This window comes from Prenolepis imparis, unplaced genomic scaffold (genome assembly GCF_030444845.1).
Source record: "Prenolepis imparis isolate NDT839.2.m4 unplaced genomic scaffold, iyPreImpa1.0 SCAF_9, whole genome shotgun sequence".
NCBI lineage: Eukaryota > Metazoa > Arthropoda > Insecta > Hymenoptera > Formicidae > Prenolepis > Prenolepis imparis.
Genome location: NW_028141167.1, coordinates 1,854,035 through 1,873,358, shown reverse-complemented (window position 1 = coordinate 1,873,358; position 19,324 = coordinate 1,854,035). Strand labels below are relative to the sequence as shown.

At 35.1% G+C, this 19,324-nt stretch overlaps 1 protein-coding gene across 50 annotated transcripts in view; it reads right to left on the bottom strand.

The window, feature by feature from the left end:
• Nucleotides 1–18,721, bottom strand: part of Bent (projectin protein bent) — a 105,089-nt gene extending 86,368 nt beyond the window's left edge. For 43 of the 50 annotated variants that reach the window (XM_083046931.1, XM_083046950.1, XM_083046961.1 and 40 more), the window contains exons 1-6: nt 18,195–18,720; nt 7,152–7,657; nt 6,720–6,741; nt 3,489–3,651; nt 3,026–3,167; nt 233–368 (exon numbers count right to left, since the gene is read on the bottom strand). In XM_083046931.1, the coding sequence (XP_082903057.1) occupies nt 233–368; nt 3,026–3,167; nt 3,489–3,651; nt 6,720–6,741; nt 7,152–7,464 (776 nt within the window). In that variant the 5' untranslated portion in view covers nt 7,465–7,657; nt 18,195–18,720. Of the gene's footprint in view, nt 1–232; nt 369–3,025; nt 3,168–3,488; nt 3,652–6,518; nt 6,569–6,719; nt 6,742–7,151; nt 7,658–17,895; nt 18,169–18,194 lie in introns of those variants that run through there. The other 7 variants (XM_083046979.1, XM_083046980.1, XM_083046984.1 and 4 more) reach the window with 5 other exon arrangements.
• Between the last annotated feature and the right edge of the window lie 603 nt (nt 18,722–19,324).

Sequence of the window (19,324 nt, the reverse complement as noted above, 5' to 3'; positions counted from 1 at the left end):
ATTAATTAATTTAATATATTAATATATTGATTTTCAAAAAAATGAAAATATTTGAAATGACAGCTTCAAAAAAATTCAAAGTAATGTAATTGTAATTTTTGGTTCAGCGAAAATAATTTAATGTGTCATTTTTCTTTTCTTGTTGTTAAATATATAATCTTTTTCTGAGGATGATGATGTTTTTTTTCAGCGTACTTCCTCTCGCGCGCGTCGCGAATATATCGGATCTTACCACTTGACACTCGGTTTCGGATCGCCGACAAGTCGGCATTCAAAGGTGATGGTGTTACCGTCGTCGGATTGTCTTATAACCGGTCGTTCGGTGAAGGTCGGTTTAATACCGTCTTCGGGAACCGGTGCCTCGTCGCCTACGTTCGACACAAACGATCGACATATCGAGAATTGTTCTTGGTCACACACATCTTCTTGCTCGCTTACTCAAGTCTTTCGCTGCGACTGATTAATGTCAGATTCGCACATCATTGAAGAAAGACAATTATTTTTTTTATTTTTTTTTCTTCCTTTTATTTATCTTTTTTTTTTATTTTTCTCCAAATTATACTTACGCTTAAATGGATTGTTTAGACGAAAGAAAAATAAAATATAGAAATAAAATTCTGAAGAGACTAATCTTTGACTAATCGCGAATTTTAGAAACCAACGAAATGATTTAGCAGCGAAAGGCTTAAATAAGCGAAGCATTTTACAGTTCGATGCGAGATCGGGAGTCACGTATCGATTTGTGGCGCGCTTGAATATTCTCTTCAAGTTTCTTTCTCTCTCTAAGAGACACTACTATAAACATTCTATTTCTCTACATAGAGAATAATATCGCAATTTAATTTACATTAAATTTATATATAATATTATAATCAATATTTTATACATAATTGTACAACCGCACTTAAGAAGCGCGCTGAAAGCGTTTTTAAGGTTCATGGATCTTCGCTGATGAGATCGACACCTTGTAAATTAGGTTGCTTTCCCTACTTCTCTTTTTCCGTCTATTCGCGATGATGTCTCGCTTTTGATAGAGTATAAAATAGTGTTGTCGAAGTGTCACCTGCTCCATTTTTCTTTCGCACGGCTTTGACGTCGCTCGCGGTTAGATAAAAGTAGAAACACTACACAGTTATGCACAAGCTTTCGTCAAACGCTGTTTGCGAGTGAGTGAGTGGAGGTGATGTAATATGTACATATATCATCATATACGTATGTATAACAGTAGAGCATCGTATTAATAAAAAAAATTTAATTTCATCTTGCAATTTTGAGATGTATTTATAAAAATCGAAAATTATCGACTACCAAGGAAGATATGTGTCTCTATGTTGTGTCTCAATGTACGTTAACGTGGTATTAATCAGCGATGTAAATATATACAGTATGACAAAACACATAAAAATTTTCAAACATCTCTTTTACTCATCAAAAATCTCTACGAGCGAATTAGAATGAAAATGGACTAGTGAAGCACGTGACGGAAGACAGATGTGAGTATATATACAATATTAGAACCGTGTGTCATCTTATAAAAACTACATGGATATCTTGCTACTTGTAAAAAATATTTCCGTACTTGCTATAGTTTTTTTTTATAATTCAATAAAAAACAATGGATCGTCAAAAGTATTCCTAAAATGCAGTGAGTATATTTTTCTTCCCTATAAGTTATATTTTCAATCAATAGAATTACAAAATTTGATCTTGTATAATTTTTTACAGGGCTATATTCGATAACTATATTAAAATTCAAATTTATAATGTGATTAAAAATATTCTTTACATTAGAATAAAAACTGTCTATAAATAAATGTATGTGCAAGTAAGGAAATACACATGTCGTTAGGGGATCTAATCATCACAGAAATTCTGTGTAATTGTATTTGTGTACATGTGTATGTGTGAGAGCGAGCCTCGTCAATCCTCACACACGACACAAGCACGTATCGTATGAATAGAGAGAAAAGATGTCATCGAAGCAACCTAACGAAGCGTCAATATGTAAGGCTAATCTGCGATCGCATCTCGTGCATAAATAAATATGTAGGTATACGTAAATCTCGTCTGAGAGAGTGCGAGTGCACGAGAGTAAGTCCGCTGCTGATCTGGTACGCGCGAGATGCGATTCGAATTAATATTGAGTGATTGAAGCAGCAAGTATATACGAGTTATATATATATTACGAGTAGTTGATTATTCTGGTCCGCTCTCTACGCAACTTTTAACAATGCAAGATTCGTGAGAGACAAACTATATGGTGTGTTCTCTCGCAAATGCTATTTAGTCGATTAAAGATCAATCAACGGGCTGTATATCGTGGCTCGCGTCGAGCCGACATCGATACGTGCTCATCGCTCGACCGAGACAAACCATTAAAAAATAAAGAGATTCCGCATATGTACAATATAGTTACAAAAAGAAAGTAGAAGAAAGAGACTGTTGAGAAGAATGGACAGCTGATGGAACGGAAAAAAATTACATAATAAACTGCGGATATATGTTATAATATATGTTGGTGTAGAGTTGTCATCAAGGAAATAGATAAACAGGGCAGAGAAATTGAGATGAAGAAGAGAGTTGGAAATGAAAGAGTTCATCGATATACATCCCGAGTGAGAATGTGAGAAAAGAGTTGGAGAAACCGATGATTCGCTTTATCGCCCGCTACCAAATTAAGCGGGAAAGAATACAAAAAAATGTATTTGTTTTATCTTTCCTTCAAAAATTTTTATAATTAAGTAGTCTAAAAAATAATATAAAAATTATTAACAAACACTTTGTAGTAAAGATATTTTTAATAATACAAAAACATTATATATGTTCAAAGTTAATCTTGAAAACAATTTTGCAGTCTAGTGTAAACTCATATAATCACACAAAGATCTATAATAATATTGTCGAGCATATATATTTGTAAGTAAAAAATTAAGCAGGACGCAAAATGTAAAGCGGATCATCGGTCAAAGTATATGCACATGGGTTTATGAGTTACTTATCGCATAAGAATAGCAAAAATACTTACTGTCGAAATTCAGGGAAATCGTAGCGTTAGATTCGCCAAGCTCGTTCTTCGCTGTGACCTTATATTTGCCAGCATCCTCGACGGTCACGTTTTTTATTTCCAGGGTGGCGAAGTACGAATGGCCATCTTTATCGACGGTCAGCTGAAACGGTTTAAACAAAACGAATTTACAATTAATTAAACAATTATCGGCTACTTCAAATTCTATTTTTTTTTTTTTTTTTTCGTAAGAAGATTAAACAATTAAAAATACGAAAAAAGTTATAAGAGAAAAAATAAATACAATATGTAATACAAATAATTGAATAATTTGAACGAAATTGTCACTAATCGTATTAAATCTATACATCATTCTTTTCACGTATAAATTATTCGATTATAATTGTATTACTCGACTTTTTATGAGTTTATATAGCGTTACAGAATTAGGGGGTAAGTTCGCGTATATAACGAGTCGACAAACCTTGTGCCTTGGCGAATCCTTGACTATGTTCCCGCTATGAAACCATGTAATTTTCGGCGTGGGATCGGCTGTGATGCGACACTCGAAGAGCAGCCGTTTACCGTCGTCCTCCTGCCTGATCGCGGGTTTCTTCGCGAAAGTCGGCGCGATACCGTCAATTTGTCTGCAAGCGCGAGATAAACGTCGTGGAATCCGGAAATAAATCTCAAGCTAATTTATCGTTCGCTAACGCGTTAATCGTCACCCTCGTGATTGCATCGCGAAAATTTGAACACGTGTTCCGCATCAGCGACGATTTTTTCAATCGCACTTCCGGCGTGACCGACAACGCGTCAGTGAACTGAATGACATAAAATAAAATCACACACGTCGTCACAGAAAGCCGCATGCCTCGTAAGAATGGTACATAAAGTGGTTAAAAGAAATTAGAATCAAGGCTAACGCGCTTTAATTCATCTGTGACAGAGATTAAAGAGTAGAAATTAGAATTCTTTTTTCTATGAGTTAGATAAGTGAGAAGGCGAGAAAGATAGCGATACTTGGCAAGGCAAATAAGAGAGGAGCTTTGTTCGGTTGTTGAAGTTCTGCTGAAACATTTATCGTGACTTTCGCGAATTGCTGCCAGGAATAACTTTTGTTTTGTTTAGTCGACGTTTACTGACGGGAGGAGACTCGTTCAACAGCTCGTTCGGATGGCCATCCGACGGTTAACAACCACTTTAAAATCCGAGTTGGGTACATTGCCATCATAATCGATATTGCTTTCTTTCTCTCTCTCTTTTTCTTTCTGTTGGCGAGATATACGTTTGCTGATAAGTCAATGTCGCAAATATCCGACTGACACGAGACTCTTTTCAGAAGCTCTAAAGATCTAGATTTGATATAAGTTCAAAAATAACTTTTCTATGAAATTTTTATAATTTTTAACTCTCTTTTACTTCTCTTAAAAAAACAAAGATTGATTAAGTTGCATATTATTATGGATGACTATTTATGATTCAACTGTCAATCACCGAAATTTTCCTGTAATTATGGCAGAGTGTTACTTGTGAGGGTTAAAAATAAAATAATTATTACTCTCTGTTAAATCATTCTCTTCAAAGTTTCTCTTCATAGCAAAATCGCATAATCAAAATTATCGCCGGTGTTTATTCACGTAAATTGAGAGCCAGGGCGAGAAGCATGTGCTTAACACTCGCAGCACGCGATTGGACCACAAGTGCATTAGCACGGGTGCACGTTGCGGCTAAGTTTAGCGAGGAAGTAGGCTGCGGCTGTTTCCTCTCGACTTTCACTGTCGTTAACCGGTATAGATGTATATATAGGTACGTTTCCTCGGGATTCGCGAGCTTTCATTTTCAATCGATTTTCGAACATTTTCGTTCATTTCGACGAATTTGCAAACTAACAAGACTCGAATACGTAATTCTCGACAAAGTTACACGTGACTGATGCGTGAAGTCATGCTTCCGAATTATTCCTCGCGGTTTATCTAAAATCTTTTTCGTATGCATCATCGGATGCAAACCGCGACGCGTTTTGGGAGACGCGTAGAAGCCTCGCGTTACTTTTAGAAATTCACGGGAATCACGTCTGTCGATGCGATCCGAAAATACAGCTTCTCATCGTATCGTGCCGACTCAAGAGAGAGAAAGAAAGAAAGAGAGAGAGAGAAAGAGAAAGAGATAGAGAGAGAGTCGTCAAGACTCTCGACCCAGTTTCAAATTATCTTCGAAAATCGCATAAAGTCGCACCGAGATGCGGGAATAACTGCAAGAGATAAGTGATTTGAAGACTGATAAATGCTTTCCGCTCGCAAAGATTGCACAAAGATCTCGCAATTAATTTAACAGCTGTTCCGCGATAGTAAATCACACATTGTTATTATAATAATAATAAACTATCACGAGAAGACAAGAATAGCCTCTTGCGCGAGCTTTACGATTGCGTGATTATTACGAAGAATTTCTCTTGCAATTGGTTTAAAAAAGATATAAGATATAAAAGAAATAATATATAATTTTAGATGACACGTAAATAAAAAAAAAGAAAAATTCATACGTTACTTATTTCCTAGAAATAAAAATGTATGTTAAATCTGCGCTTTGGTTTACGAATTGATTGAGATAGACATTTTCAAGATTATTATACTCAACATCTTGAAAATTTCGAGATAGACAATCCTCTTTTAGCGATCTTTCATCTCTCTCTATTTCGTTCTTTAAGTTTCATCAGACGTCAGCTATGTAATACGATCGATCTTCCGTCTTTTTCGCTCTCGATCATAGTTAGATGTAGACAGATCGTAGTTCGTACGAGATTTAGTGGCTTCTTACTCGCGAGAGACAGGGTCCGAAATAATTCGGCCACTTTGTGGTCGAAATGGCGCGCGTGCGAAGCACGAACGGTGTTCAAAACTAGAAGACCTTAATTCTATTTCCATCCGGGTTTCGCGTTCGCGGTTCCATCTGCGTGGGCGGATTGGTAAGAAACGGCTGATCGCGTCGTCCGACTTAAATGCATAGGGCGAGTCTCTTCGCGATTTCTATCGGATCGCTCTTGAACACGATCGAAAATAGTAGACATATCGCGACGATTATTCTCTCAGTAGAACACTCGAACGTTAATCGGCGAAGAGATAACGCACCAATCAATAAATGAGCCTTTCGCATCATACACGCTGCATTTTCCGAATTTCACGTCAGATTTCCAAAGTTTCTTCCGCAATAAATTTGAATTCTTTCGGGAAAGATTAAATCGAGATTTACGTAATTTAATGAAGAAATTATTTAATGATAAAACTTAACGATGAGATTTTTAAAATCGAATGTTTAAAAAAAATAAAAAATTTAAATTTATTTATGCGAACCATATTCATTTTCTTTCTATCATACTTGATATTTCTCTTTACTTAAAATTAAGGGATAAATATAGTACAGAGTGTTATAAAGTTATATTAGTTATACAATTTAATTACTGATTGACAATCACACACTCCAATCGCAAAACATAGTGTAAGCACACACTCACCCCCTTTTGATAGATTGTTTGGCGGCTAAAATCATAAATAAAAAACGAAAAAGAAAGGCAGAGAAAAAAATAAAGCAGAAATATGACGAAATAATAAAAGCGTATTAATGCGTAAGCAAGAAGCGTAAAACGAATTAATTAAGTAGAGCCTGGAGAAGCGACAAACGAGTTATTCTCTCTATGTAAACTTCACTAACTTACTTCTCTCTAGGCTCATCCATTGCTAGAAAAGGTATAACGATGAAATATTAATCAAAATAAACGATCGAATTTAAAGAAATTTCAAATAAAGAAAATTATGTGTGCAAATATCTGTCAATTTAGAGTTCTTAACATAAAATTTAATATTATTATAATAACGGAGTTATTATTTTTATTTAAAGAAATCAAAACAATTCGTTTTAAATAATATAATTAACCAGTTCGACCAATATTTATTAACTTTAATCATATAGCCTAACTGATCCTTTTTGTAGAATCAGAAGTAGATAAAGGCAAGTATAGACCGACCACAAGTGGAATATACATATCGCCCGAGGACTAGACGAAATAATTACTTGTATATAAATATCGCTATTATTCGAAGAAATATCGCTAGACGAAAATAAAAATAATCAGCATATGAGAACTTACGACTAAAGTTAAGGTTGATGGAAGCGGCGACCTCGCCCATCTTGTTCTTCGCCTTGACCTTGTAGAGGCCGGCGTCGGTCTCGATGACATCGTCGAGCTCGAGCACCACCAGGAACTTGTTGGTCCCGACGCTCTGCATCTTGAAGTTGGTCCTGTCATCCTGGCTGAGCTCAGTCTCGCCGCGGAACCAGGCGATCTCGGGTTTAGGCGAGCTCACCAGCTGACACTCGAATATCAGCCGGTTGCCGTCGTCCTCCTGCCGCAGCTGCGGCTTCTGCGTGAAGCTGGGCGCGAAGTCGTCGGCGACCCCCATCGTGGAGGCACGCCTTCGCACCTGTCCCTACACACCAGGACACCCGGTCCCGTTTGCGTGATCGAAGGAGAGGAATCTGTCCCTTCGCCTGGCTCGTCGGTTTAAATGGCGCCGGCCTGCGGCACCATCCAACCTTCTTTCGCGGTTTCTTTTTGAGCTCGATGTCTACCGTAGCTCGTCACTTCTCAGAGTACTGAAAGCGAGAGGATGCACCATAAATTATTTAAGGATTAAAAAATTATTTAAGGATTTTTAAAGATTTTAAAAAATATGAGATTAAATAAAATTTAAAAATTAGGACGCTGCTTTCAATTTTGCTTTTGAACAAATTATTGTAGAGAAACATGATATATAATAACGTCACTTTTTATAAATATAACTTTTAAATAAATTAGTAAAAGAATGTAATAATTATAAATCCATTTGTTTTGATAAATCGATATTCTCTTAATAAAAGTTTCAAAGTTTATTTTCTCTTTTATTTAACATTTCTTAATAGACTCCTACATATATAATTATGATTTTATAATTATAATATAAGTTTTATACGAATAAAATTATTTTAAAATTTAATGTTCATTACAAACAAACAAGAAAATAATTCCATTTTCTTTTCCTAATTTTTCGTATTAAAAGCTGTTAATTTTTTAACAACTCGATATTGAAATAATCGCTAGTCTGCTTCGCTTGACACCCAGTATTTACAGTTTGAAGTTCGGCATAACAACATCAATAATACTTTGAACCTCCCGTTATCGTGGTTCAGTAAACCTTGGCAGCCTGAGACCCTGTCACCTGTAGTTGCCTCAACCGCGGCTATTTTTGCGCGAATGCCTATACTTAGTCTTCTTTAGTGTTGCCTTACGATCGTAGCACCGTGTAACGAAAGTCCTACTTGCATTAGTATTCGTTCTAGACGAATGATACGCACGAAATGTGGATCAGAATAATTTTTAAATCTCTAAGTTGTTATACAAACTAAAATTGCGAGGAAAAAAAGTGCGTTAAAATAAAGATTGGCTAAGAACGAATCATGTATTCTGTTTATTATCGTGATAAAATGTTCGCCTTAAAATTCGACTACGTTATGATAGTCGATAGTTAGATCAGAACAATTTTTAAACGTCAGCTGTTAAGACTAAAGACTAAGAAAAAAATCCAGTTGTATATAAAATCTCGGAGATGATGTCTTAAAAAAAGATTAACTCTTAATAAATGAGTCACGCGTTCTCTTTAATATTGCGATAAACGGTCCGTCCCGGACTTTTCGTTGCAATAATGGTCGATTTCGAAAGTCGCCAGGAAACGACGAAACGAAGACACTTTGGCCGTCGAAAAAAACATGATTTATCGCGTGCAATAAAGTCAAAATACGCGTTTACATAATTCAAGGAAATACGGAACGATCCGAAATCGCTCTTGGCCGTAAGACGCGATCTCGCGTCTTGGGAGATATTCAGCTGCTGCTGAGAAAACGCTAATCTTTCCAAAATAATACGACGGTAAATAACGCTCGCGCGTGCTAAACGTTCCGGTAAGGTTTATAGAGCGAATAGAAAACACTTCCCCCGACGATATATTTTGCCGAGCGAGTCTGTATTTTCAGATTGCTCTGAAAATGGCGGAAAACAGACATTTTCTGAGAGCTACGCCGAGAGTAGCATGTGCAATGATATCAATTCATAATCATATGTTGAAATACGCATCTAAGATTAATAATCGATGGAAATTGGACAAATAAAGTTTTATTTTATTAATTTACTGTTTGCGCAAAAACATAGGAACGTGATCGTGAAATTATTAATTATAATTAATTACGTTCATTACAGGTAAAAATTTGTTCTATCAATAATAATAATTACTCTCTTTTTCTTTCTTTCTCTCTGTCTTTTTTGAAGTATAAAAAATATAAGAATCGTAATAGAGATCCATATATATTATATAGAGAGACGTAAAGTCTTTAAAGAGAGACGAATTATTTTTCGCAAAAATAATTCGTCTCTCTTTAAAGACTTTACGTCTCTCTATATAATATATATGGATCTAATAATAATATATCGTCGATCTAATAATAATATATCGGGCGCGAAATATATATATATATATATATATATATATATATTCGGCGCGTTTATGAGAGACGCCTGCCTTCCCTCAAGCGCGCCGCGTCGAAAGGACCTCATAATTTACGAGTGTCAGGCCTATTTTCGGTCGGGCCGGCCGAATCCTCAGCGATGAGGAACCATTAGCATCACCGCGTTTAACTGCAAATTGAGCGAGCAGCGAGAACGGCGGAGTTTTCACGCGGAATTCGCGCGAGCGGGAGTATTTTCCCGCGACGCCCCAAGGCCGAGGGAGCGAGCCGCTGCTGGATGACGTAAGGCCACTATTATTAATGCGGCTCTTGGCTCGAAAATAGGTTGGGCCAGTTATCTTGGTAATCGGTTATTATGTTTGGCATCTAACCGTAGAAGCCATGTACATTTGGGTCGCCGATACAACCCGTCGGATGTAATATGTTCGTTCGGGTCTCAAGTCCGGACAATCGTTCCTTTGAGACCCGAGACCGTCGCGCGACACCTCCAAGTGCCAGAAGTGTCGATTTTCCCAGACGATTTTCGCCAGCTACGCGCAGCGTGAAAATGATTTTTGCGTGACGTATCGTATGACGTATATAGCTTGACGTACGATGACATTTGCACCTGTTTTCCCCCGCTTCTTGATTAAGTGCTTAATATTTCTCGACTATACGATGTCTCATTGTCAGTCTCACACTTTACACATTATCGCGTACAAAAATAATAATTTCATTCCAAGAGTGAAACTAAAATTCTATGTTAACTTCGTATATAATGCATTTAATTGATTGAAATTATTTGAGAGAAGTAATAAACTAAGAATAATCATTCAAACTCGGCGAAATCAAATTTCCACTGCTTCTAACTATAAAATTATTAATGCATCTAACCCCTCGTAAAAATAAAATTTATGAATAAATTTTCCACTGCTTTAAAAAAAAAGATATTATTTCTATGTATCTACATAAAAGATGTAACTTTCTAATTACTTTACTCTCCGACACACATAGATGAGAAAGGTGGTATTTGCATGAATGAACTTCAAGAATAATACTGCAAGCTTAATTGATCTCAGGCAACTATCGTTTGTACAATTTTCAACGACTATCGTAAATATAAAATAAGAGAGTGTTTTGTAACTGTGTTCAACGATAAATAACAATCGTTTCGGAAGCTATGAATTAGTTTGGACGCGCGCGTTGGGAAAAGACTGCCAACTATAAAGGTAGACAACGGGACACGACACGGCATCCTTCCGGTAACGTGAGATCCGCGTAATTGGTCGACTGCCACCGTTCAAGCCGCAAAATTGTGAAACAAATCATCCGATTATGTCAGCTCCAGCCAGGCGATGGAAATATGATACGCCTGGCTGCCTGCTTGTGTCGAAGAGTGCCAAATAAACAAGCCATTATGCACAAAAAGAGGCCACGGATTTGAAAAGAAATCAATGTTTCGAACGTTCGAAAATTTCAAACCCATCTCAATCATCTCATTTTGATTCTCTTTTCGCGAGGGTGAATTCCAGAGACAAACTTCCTCAATCTTCAATCTACTAAAATATAATGAAGAAAGAGAGTGAGAGAGATTAATTAATGACAAGCATAAAATTTTTTCTTACGACTATTATAACGTGAAGACACGAGATATATTGTCGACACACGCATTCTACAGCCAGTGGTTGATCATTTTTGACGAGAGCGAGCAGATGCGCGCGAAAAGGAATCTGACAGATCGGCGAAACGGCGTACAAAACGGACGGGGACCGGGTGTTACAACGTCACGGTAAGACTTGGCAAACGACCCCGTATGCATTCCCGAGATTACTGCACATCGTAATAGCACGTTCGCATTCCGCCTCTTTCGCGCGTCTGATTTTCGCGCCGCGTTTGTCACCCGATCGATCGATCTTTCAGAAAAAAAGAAAAAAAAAATAAGAACGTTTCATCGGAAGAATTATCTTCATATTATTATAAACCACGCATTCATAACGAGATAACGCTTTAAAATATTGATTTAATTAAATTCAATTAATAATCATATTGATCTTATCTAAATTTTCACGGTCCAAAGTTTTTATTAATTTAAAATTGCATTGCCTTCTTGATTTTTGTTAAATGTGTTATTCTCTCTTGATTTATATATAATAATGTTGCTGTTTTTAATTAAAATTAAATAAATAGTAAAATAATTTCAAGTAATAACTTATTGCCTCTTCTATAACTAGATTAAAGAAAAAAGCTCTTTTTGCGATTTAGGCGTACTATAGAAAGAGAGCTTGCTCTCTACTAGAGAAAGAGAGCTTGCTCTCTTTCTATAGTATACTCTTCTATAATATACTCTTTTAATAAGAAGACATTGACAATGTCAAGCAACAAGAAAGAAATGGCCGAAGAACGTCAAAACAAAACTTCGAAAACATCATCTTAAATAATATTGCACTAATTTTCAAATAAGAAACGTCAGACAAATTTCTGGTAACACGTAATTCGTGAAAATACCAATCGAGAAATATACGATTTAAATTCTCCGTAATATAGACGTGTTGTGTATAAGAAATATTGTCGGCATCTCCGACTGACCTAATATTTTTGCTGGCTATATAGAAAGCGTTGCTTCACTTTGGCATAATTCTGTCGGCTATTTGTGATACAATGCATATTTGATGACACTGTGACCTAATAAACAAGTAGCACATTGCCATTAAGTATATAATGAAGCGAATAAAAAATTCTAAATAGATATATTGCCGTTAAAATTAAGACAAATACACAATTTATCTTGCGTAAAAAAATATACGTGATAATGATCAAAGTATCTCGGATCGAGAAGCGAAAGATACGATAAAGCCATATTACGATATCTATTTTATTATCGGTAAAAAAAAATTAATTGATAAAAACAAATAAAAAATGAAATAGGAAGATAGGAAAATAGGTGGAAACACATATAAATTAAAAATGGAACACTGCAATTAAATGTCCATGGCGTCTGACAATGAACCGGTATATCTTTAAGAAGGCGTAATTACTTCTGGCAAAGCTCGAAGCCACGTGCGTCGAAACAATTTCCTTTCTTCGCGAATTCACCGAGCGTGTTTATGTGACTACTCTATAATATAGCACATAAAACGATCGTTTAGATATTATAAAATTTGACATAACATTAAAATTTTTGCCAACTTTCACATTCGTAGAATTTCGAACAAAAACTACTAAAAATAAATAAATAAATAAATAATCTTCTATACTGCATTGCATCTATTTTAACCAAACTAACGGTATCATTTATAATCGTGACTAACACGATTATTATGACACATCCACTAATCCTTAGCAATCACGTGAAATGAATTGCAAAATATATTTAGCAATCTATATATAACGTACTTTGTCATAGAAGAGTAATTTATATCTTGAATGACGTACTTTTTTCGGAAAGAAAAAATATATGTAATTGTATAAAATAGGATTGTTATTTTATAATTATACAAAAATATGTGAAAATAATTTTATCAAAGTTAAAATAAGATATTTTAAATATTATTAATCCTTATGCTCAATTAGTACGTCATTAATTTCGAATAATAAAGATCAGTTTGCATTAATATTTCTTAAATCAAATTTTTGACATAATCGAGAATGCGAATTTCGAAATGGAAATTCTCCAAGATTTTAATGTCGTTCGAAGAAGCTCTTGTCACGTAAACAGTGATTCACTTCTCCACGCTCGAGTTACATCCGGAACTAAACTATTTGCGAGAGTTATAATTATTATATCGAGCGATGCATTTTCGCGGGCGCACTCTTTCCTGTCTATACTACTGACCGCGTTACTTGCGTCGCACCGCGATCTATTTACGTCGACTGACTCAAACGAGTCGGCAGCGGCACTGAAATCACCGATCGATGTCCCGATCCATCCGCGATAAAACGCGAGAAATTGTGAGAACAGACGTACGTACTCGACTTTTTGGCAGAATCCTGCGAAAGTCGTCGAAAACTAAAATTATATAAATAACGTCACTGCGTTGAAACAGGATTCACCTGAATCGTTTGTAATATAACAACACGTTATATATTATTATATGTTATATATATTATTTATAAAATAATATAACAAAAAAAGTTTCATACAAATAAAATGAGAACTATAATTTGTACAATTAAATAAATAACAAAATTGTTTATTACACGTTATATATTATTATATGTTATATATATTATTTATAAAATAATATAACAAAAAAAATTTCATACAAATAAAATGAGAACTATAATTTGTACAATTAAATAAATAACAAAATTGTTTATTACACGTTATATATTATTATATGTTATATATATTATTTATAAAATAATATAACAAAAAAATTTCATACAAATAAAATGAGAACTATAATTTGTACAATTAAATAAATAACAAAATTGTTTAATAAACACAATAAGAAAAAAGCAAATTAATATTAATGATTTAGAAAGTATTTGAGCAAGGATATAGAGAATAAAAAAAATAGAGAGAGTAAGAGAGAGATTTTTTATACTAATTAAACCTTGAAAGAACCTAACTCCATCAATGCGTAAAAATGGCATTCACATTCATTTATATGTGTAAGGCTATAATCTGATAGTCTAAATAACAAACTAAAACATCCTCTCTCTTTGACTTGACACGATGAAAAATAAACACGCGTCAACATCGAATGATACTCGGACATTAAACGAGTATACGCGCAGAAAATGCTCCGTTTCAGCTACTAATTTAGTTGCTTCGGAAAATACATACGGGTGTTTCATTCGTGGAAAGTTTCTACGCACAGAACTAATTTGTCAATCAACAGAGAACGTGCGGCCTTGAACGAAAACGTACTATACCAACGAGAAAAATATATATGCGAGAAGAAAATAAGAGATCTCTGACACACAAAAATCTAAATTAGATTACTCTAATGACACATCCCTCGTTCTAAAATCTAATCTCTCTCCTGATCTTTCATCGCAAAATTTCGGAGGAACTTACTTACGCTCTTGTCTCTTCGTTCAGTCATCGACGACTGACTCCAATGTTGATATCTGGAAAGATATATCTTATCCCTTCTACTCATGTTTTGCTTCTTATTGATAGGCTGTCTATTGAGTACAAAAACAAATACTATGCACAAGGATGTATGTTTACATCATCTTATTCGAATTTTACTCGCTCCTCTTTTCTCAAAGAAAACCGAGCTTTATTTCGAGAAAATGGAAATTGAAAGATATATTTCGCATTTCATGCAAAAACAAGCAAGAAACATTCCACGATATTTTGGCTGTAGCGAAAAATTAAAATAGAACGTGTATAATAAGTTATATACTAAACGAAAAAAATAGAAATATTAAACTAATATACCATGTATTGTCGTAATGAGAGAAAATCATGAATACAGATTGCTTTCTAGGACGATCTTTTGCTATTAATTGTCGACTTAATATTCTTGAACAGTAGTCAAATAAAATAAACTAAATAAATAAAATAATAAAATTAATCAAATAAACTAGGATAGATTTTAAAAAATTACTGATATATATGGGATAATTGCGAAATTAATTATAAAGTTCGATTACAAAGTATTAAACGATTCAATAATAAAAGGGATATGTATCACATGGAAATATATGCTTCTCAGTCGTTATGGTACCATCATTTTTAATAAAATGTAAAAATTTATAGTAGGGTAGGTAAATTCAACAATGAGTCGTTGCATGACAACATCACAATCTGGCAAAGTCACATTTACGAAAAATCGCAATGGTTCAGTGTTGGACTACCTACCCTACATTATAAATGCGCGACTTATTAATTACTTTTATCACAGATTACATAATTAACATTGATTAATTACGCGCAAACAGAGTTGACAAATTTCGTTGGCTTGAATCATTGAACAATGACGAGCACAATGCCAAGAATAATATATTAGTCACTTCATATACCAATCATGACTGAGTTTGACAATCAACAGGTGAAACGTGCCGCTTGGCCGACAATGCGTCCAGAAATACATCGATTTATTTATGCAACTACATCGAGTGATTAATCAGTTAAAATGGATGATTACAGATGAATACTTTTGCATCTAATAAGAGATCAGTTATTTGATTATAGATAAATTTTTATACCATTCTTTTATACTATTTATCTTCAGAAAAGAAAACTTTCTTAGAATAAGTGAAAACTTGAGAAGAATTTTTGAAGATTCAAATAATTAAGAAAATTATCATTAACATTTTTGTAACTACCAAAAATGTTAATGATAATTTTCTTAATTATTTGAATCTTCAAAAATTCTTCTCAAGTTTTCACTTATTCTAAGAAAGTTTTCTTTTCTGAAGATAAATAGTATAAAAGAATGGTATAAAAATTTATCTATAATCAAATACCAAAAAATTAGAATTAATCTTGCCTTAATTAATTATTAGAATAGCTTAATTAAATTTTTCTCAGAATTCCATATATTTGTTATATTTGCATACTTTACTATTGAGATTTTTTTTCGTAATAAAAAATTATACACACTCACGTCTTATATTTGAACGTAAATTTTAATTCGATATAATATATTAAGAATTATGTATATTATTTTTAATCTTAAATCATGTGAATCTCGCGCAGTGGAAAAATGACAAAAATACATCTGCTCTAACGACTGATTTAATATCAATCTGCTTGTCGGATTTTTTGGATTTCTCTACGGCGGGCGTATCGATTTATCTTATTCGGCCAGCTCTCTTCCCCGGATTCGTCGAATCTCGCGAAACTATGCAGGATATTTTTAAAGCTCGAGCACATTCTTGGATTCTGAACGATTGCAAAATTTGGTGGGAAGAACTATAGCACTTGTCTACAACTGCGAAAACAGCGAGAATTAATTTTGCATGCAGTTAATGCATCCCACATTTGTACAGAATTTCGATATAATTAATTAACAGTCCCTAATTCTTTCTCTCCCAGAGAAGTTCAAAAATTCCCGAAATTATTGCAAAACAAGATCAACCTTCAACATGCGATTTATATCTTTGAAAATCAAATAAAATATCGATGTGCACAATGACGTTGAACTGACGATCGTAATTATTATGACATGATAGAGGAAGACCTAGGTAAATATAGGACCGTCATTAGAGTCTCTCAAAACTGACGCATAAATACGAGCAGATAGATTGTCAACGTGAAGATGAGGCGGCAAATGATGCGTCGGACAAAGTGTCAGACGGCACGATGACGTGAAGATGGACGGAACGACGGATGGAACAACGAGCGAAAAGATGGTCGTCGGAACGAACGACGAACCGCTCCTCCTCACGTTACGGCCTCCTAAAAATAAGTGGACTCCGAGCCTAGATACCTAGATAGTAGTCTACGAATAGTCGGCCGCGCCGCCGCGACGGAACTCGTGGCGATTAGTCATGTGAAATAGTCGAACGCGAGAAATCCGTCTAGACCGAGAGCATATTGGAAGAGGAGTTTAAAGCTCGATAATTGAACTCTTACAACTCTAAACTGGTCAGATAATCTTGGAAAATTTGTGAAAGAAATAATGAGGAATGCGATGAAGAAGATGCTGGGAAAACATCCAAAAGAAATACAAATACTAGTAAAAACTACTATTCTGTTTAATTGATTGAAGCTTAATTTATCTAAAATAATTATTAAATGACAGGATAAGAAATGCCACCGTAACGAAAGATTGTCTTATTTTTCGTAATTTATATTTCTTGCTAAATCTCTCTTTCTTCTCTCAATGTCAATAAAATTGTATAAAAAATACAATATGTATGAAATAGATATAAAAAAAATGTGTGAATAAAATAGAATAAAACAAGATGAATAAAATAAATTGTAAATTCTATATCACTCGTCAGCGCGTGATAAAATATAGAAATTCACCAAATAGATAAATATTGATCTTTTTCTGAATATCTGGAAAATATTATAGTACTTTATTAACTCGCCGTCGCGACAATCATCGATCGCTATTACTTGTTTTCTGATTCGCGTGAAAATTAATATAAAATTTCTTTTTAATTGTGAATATTAAAAGAAACACGTGGATACAGATAATGTGTAACTTTTTTACAATATATTCAAAGCAATTTCATCTCGAACATTGGCATTATTAAATTAATAATATTCAAGCTTCGAGTTTTATTATTGATATTATTCTCTCTCCAGATCCGATATTTATAAGATTTTCATTGCAAATCGTAAAATGACATCGATTATCATTGTAAAGCGAATAATAACTATCTATACGGGTAATTAAATGATCTACGGGGATAGCCAGGATTAACTGTGTCATGATAACGTGACATACCTCCTTAATTATCCCTTCAATTAAATATAGCGAATCACTCGCGTGGGTGAGCGTGCGCGAAACCGAGAGATAGTCTGTCACTTGTTGCTCACACTTGGACACTGATCCACACGCGATCGTTAACAAGCGATCAGGATGAAAAGAAAAGGGGAGATATGGGTCGTAAGGGGTTGCTGAACACTCCTCGGGCAAAGATAGCGATGGAGAAAGTCGCACTGACACGCGTGAAGTAATATACTCGCGCACGCTCCCACGCAACGTCACATCCGCAATCAAATCCGCATCATCGAGAGACTTACTTGAAGCGGGTCCAGATATCCAAGGGGGAGGATGAGCGCTTTTCCTTCCGAGAGAGGCGGAAGGTTTCTTTTAGCACCTATAGCCGAGCGTTCTTTTTTTTCGCCGACACCTGCGACGACAGCGAGTGGTGGTCGCTTATTCCTGGATCACTCTCAACCCTCCCGAGGCGGACGAACGAGACGCACACACTCGATTTCCGAAATTCCGCAAGCTCGCGCGAGAAAAACAAAACTTGGGAAAATTGCGAGAAAAGCTTTTCTTTCTTTCTTTTTTTTTTTTTTTTCTCTCAGAGAGATTCGATCGTCTTCGTCTTCGTCTCGGGTCGTCGTCGTCACTCGTCGTGCGGTCGCTCGTCACTCTCTCTCTCTCTTGTTCCTCTTGTAAAATATCTCCCTTGTCCCCTACCCTCTTTCTCTTTACACGGAGTGTCTCTCTATTCGGCCGTCCCAATCGCCGGGGCCCCGCGCGCCAACTAAACGCGCGAGGTATCGCGACTCTACCTCGAGGTTCGAGTTTCACCCACCACCTACCTCTCGTGACCACTGCTACCACCACTGCCAGCGTTGCTCTCAACCGAGAAATTTCTGTCTACATTCCTACCGAGTCGCGTACACCTACGCGAACGCCTAGACGCCATTGATATTGTATAACCACCATCAGTCTTGATGGTGGTGTTCTATGAAATCTAATAATCGATCGAATAATTCCGATTTTGATTCCCCGAGCAATCAGCTCATATATTTCTAATTGAGAAGTTTGAGATTTAATTTTTCTGCTTGACAATGGATTCGATCTGACTGCCACAGGCGGATCTTTTGACCGCGCTCTGAGTTATTATTAAGCTTTCCACTAACGCGAGCTTTTTATTAAAATAATAAAATAAAAATTAAATATAATCCAAAGAATTTCTTCAATTCTATCAATAGAAAAAAGATGTGATTTGTTGAAAAATTCGATAATTATTGCTTGTTTGACGATAATTAAAATAATTCTTTTAAACGAACATTTCGGATATATATTGATGAATTAAATTTAATTGTTCCATCACGCAAGTGCAACTTAATTAAAGATCTTAGAAAATTAAATTTATCGCGTTCTATTGTCTTCTTTCAATATATATATATATACT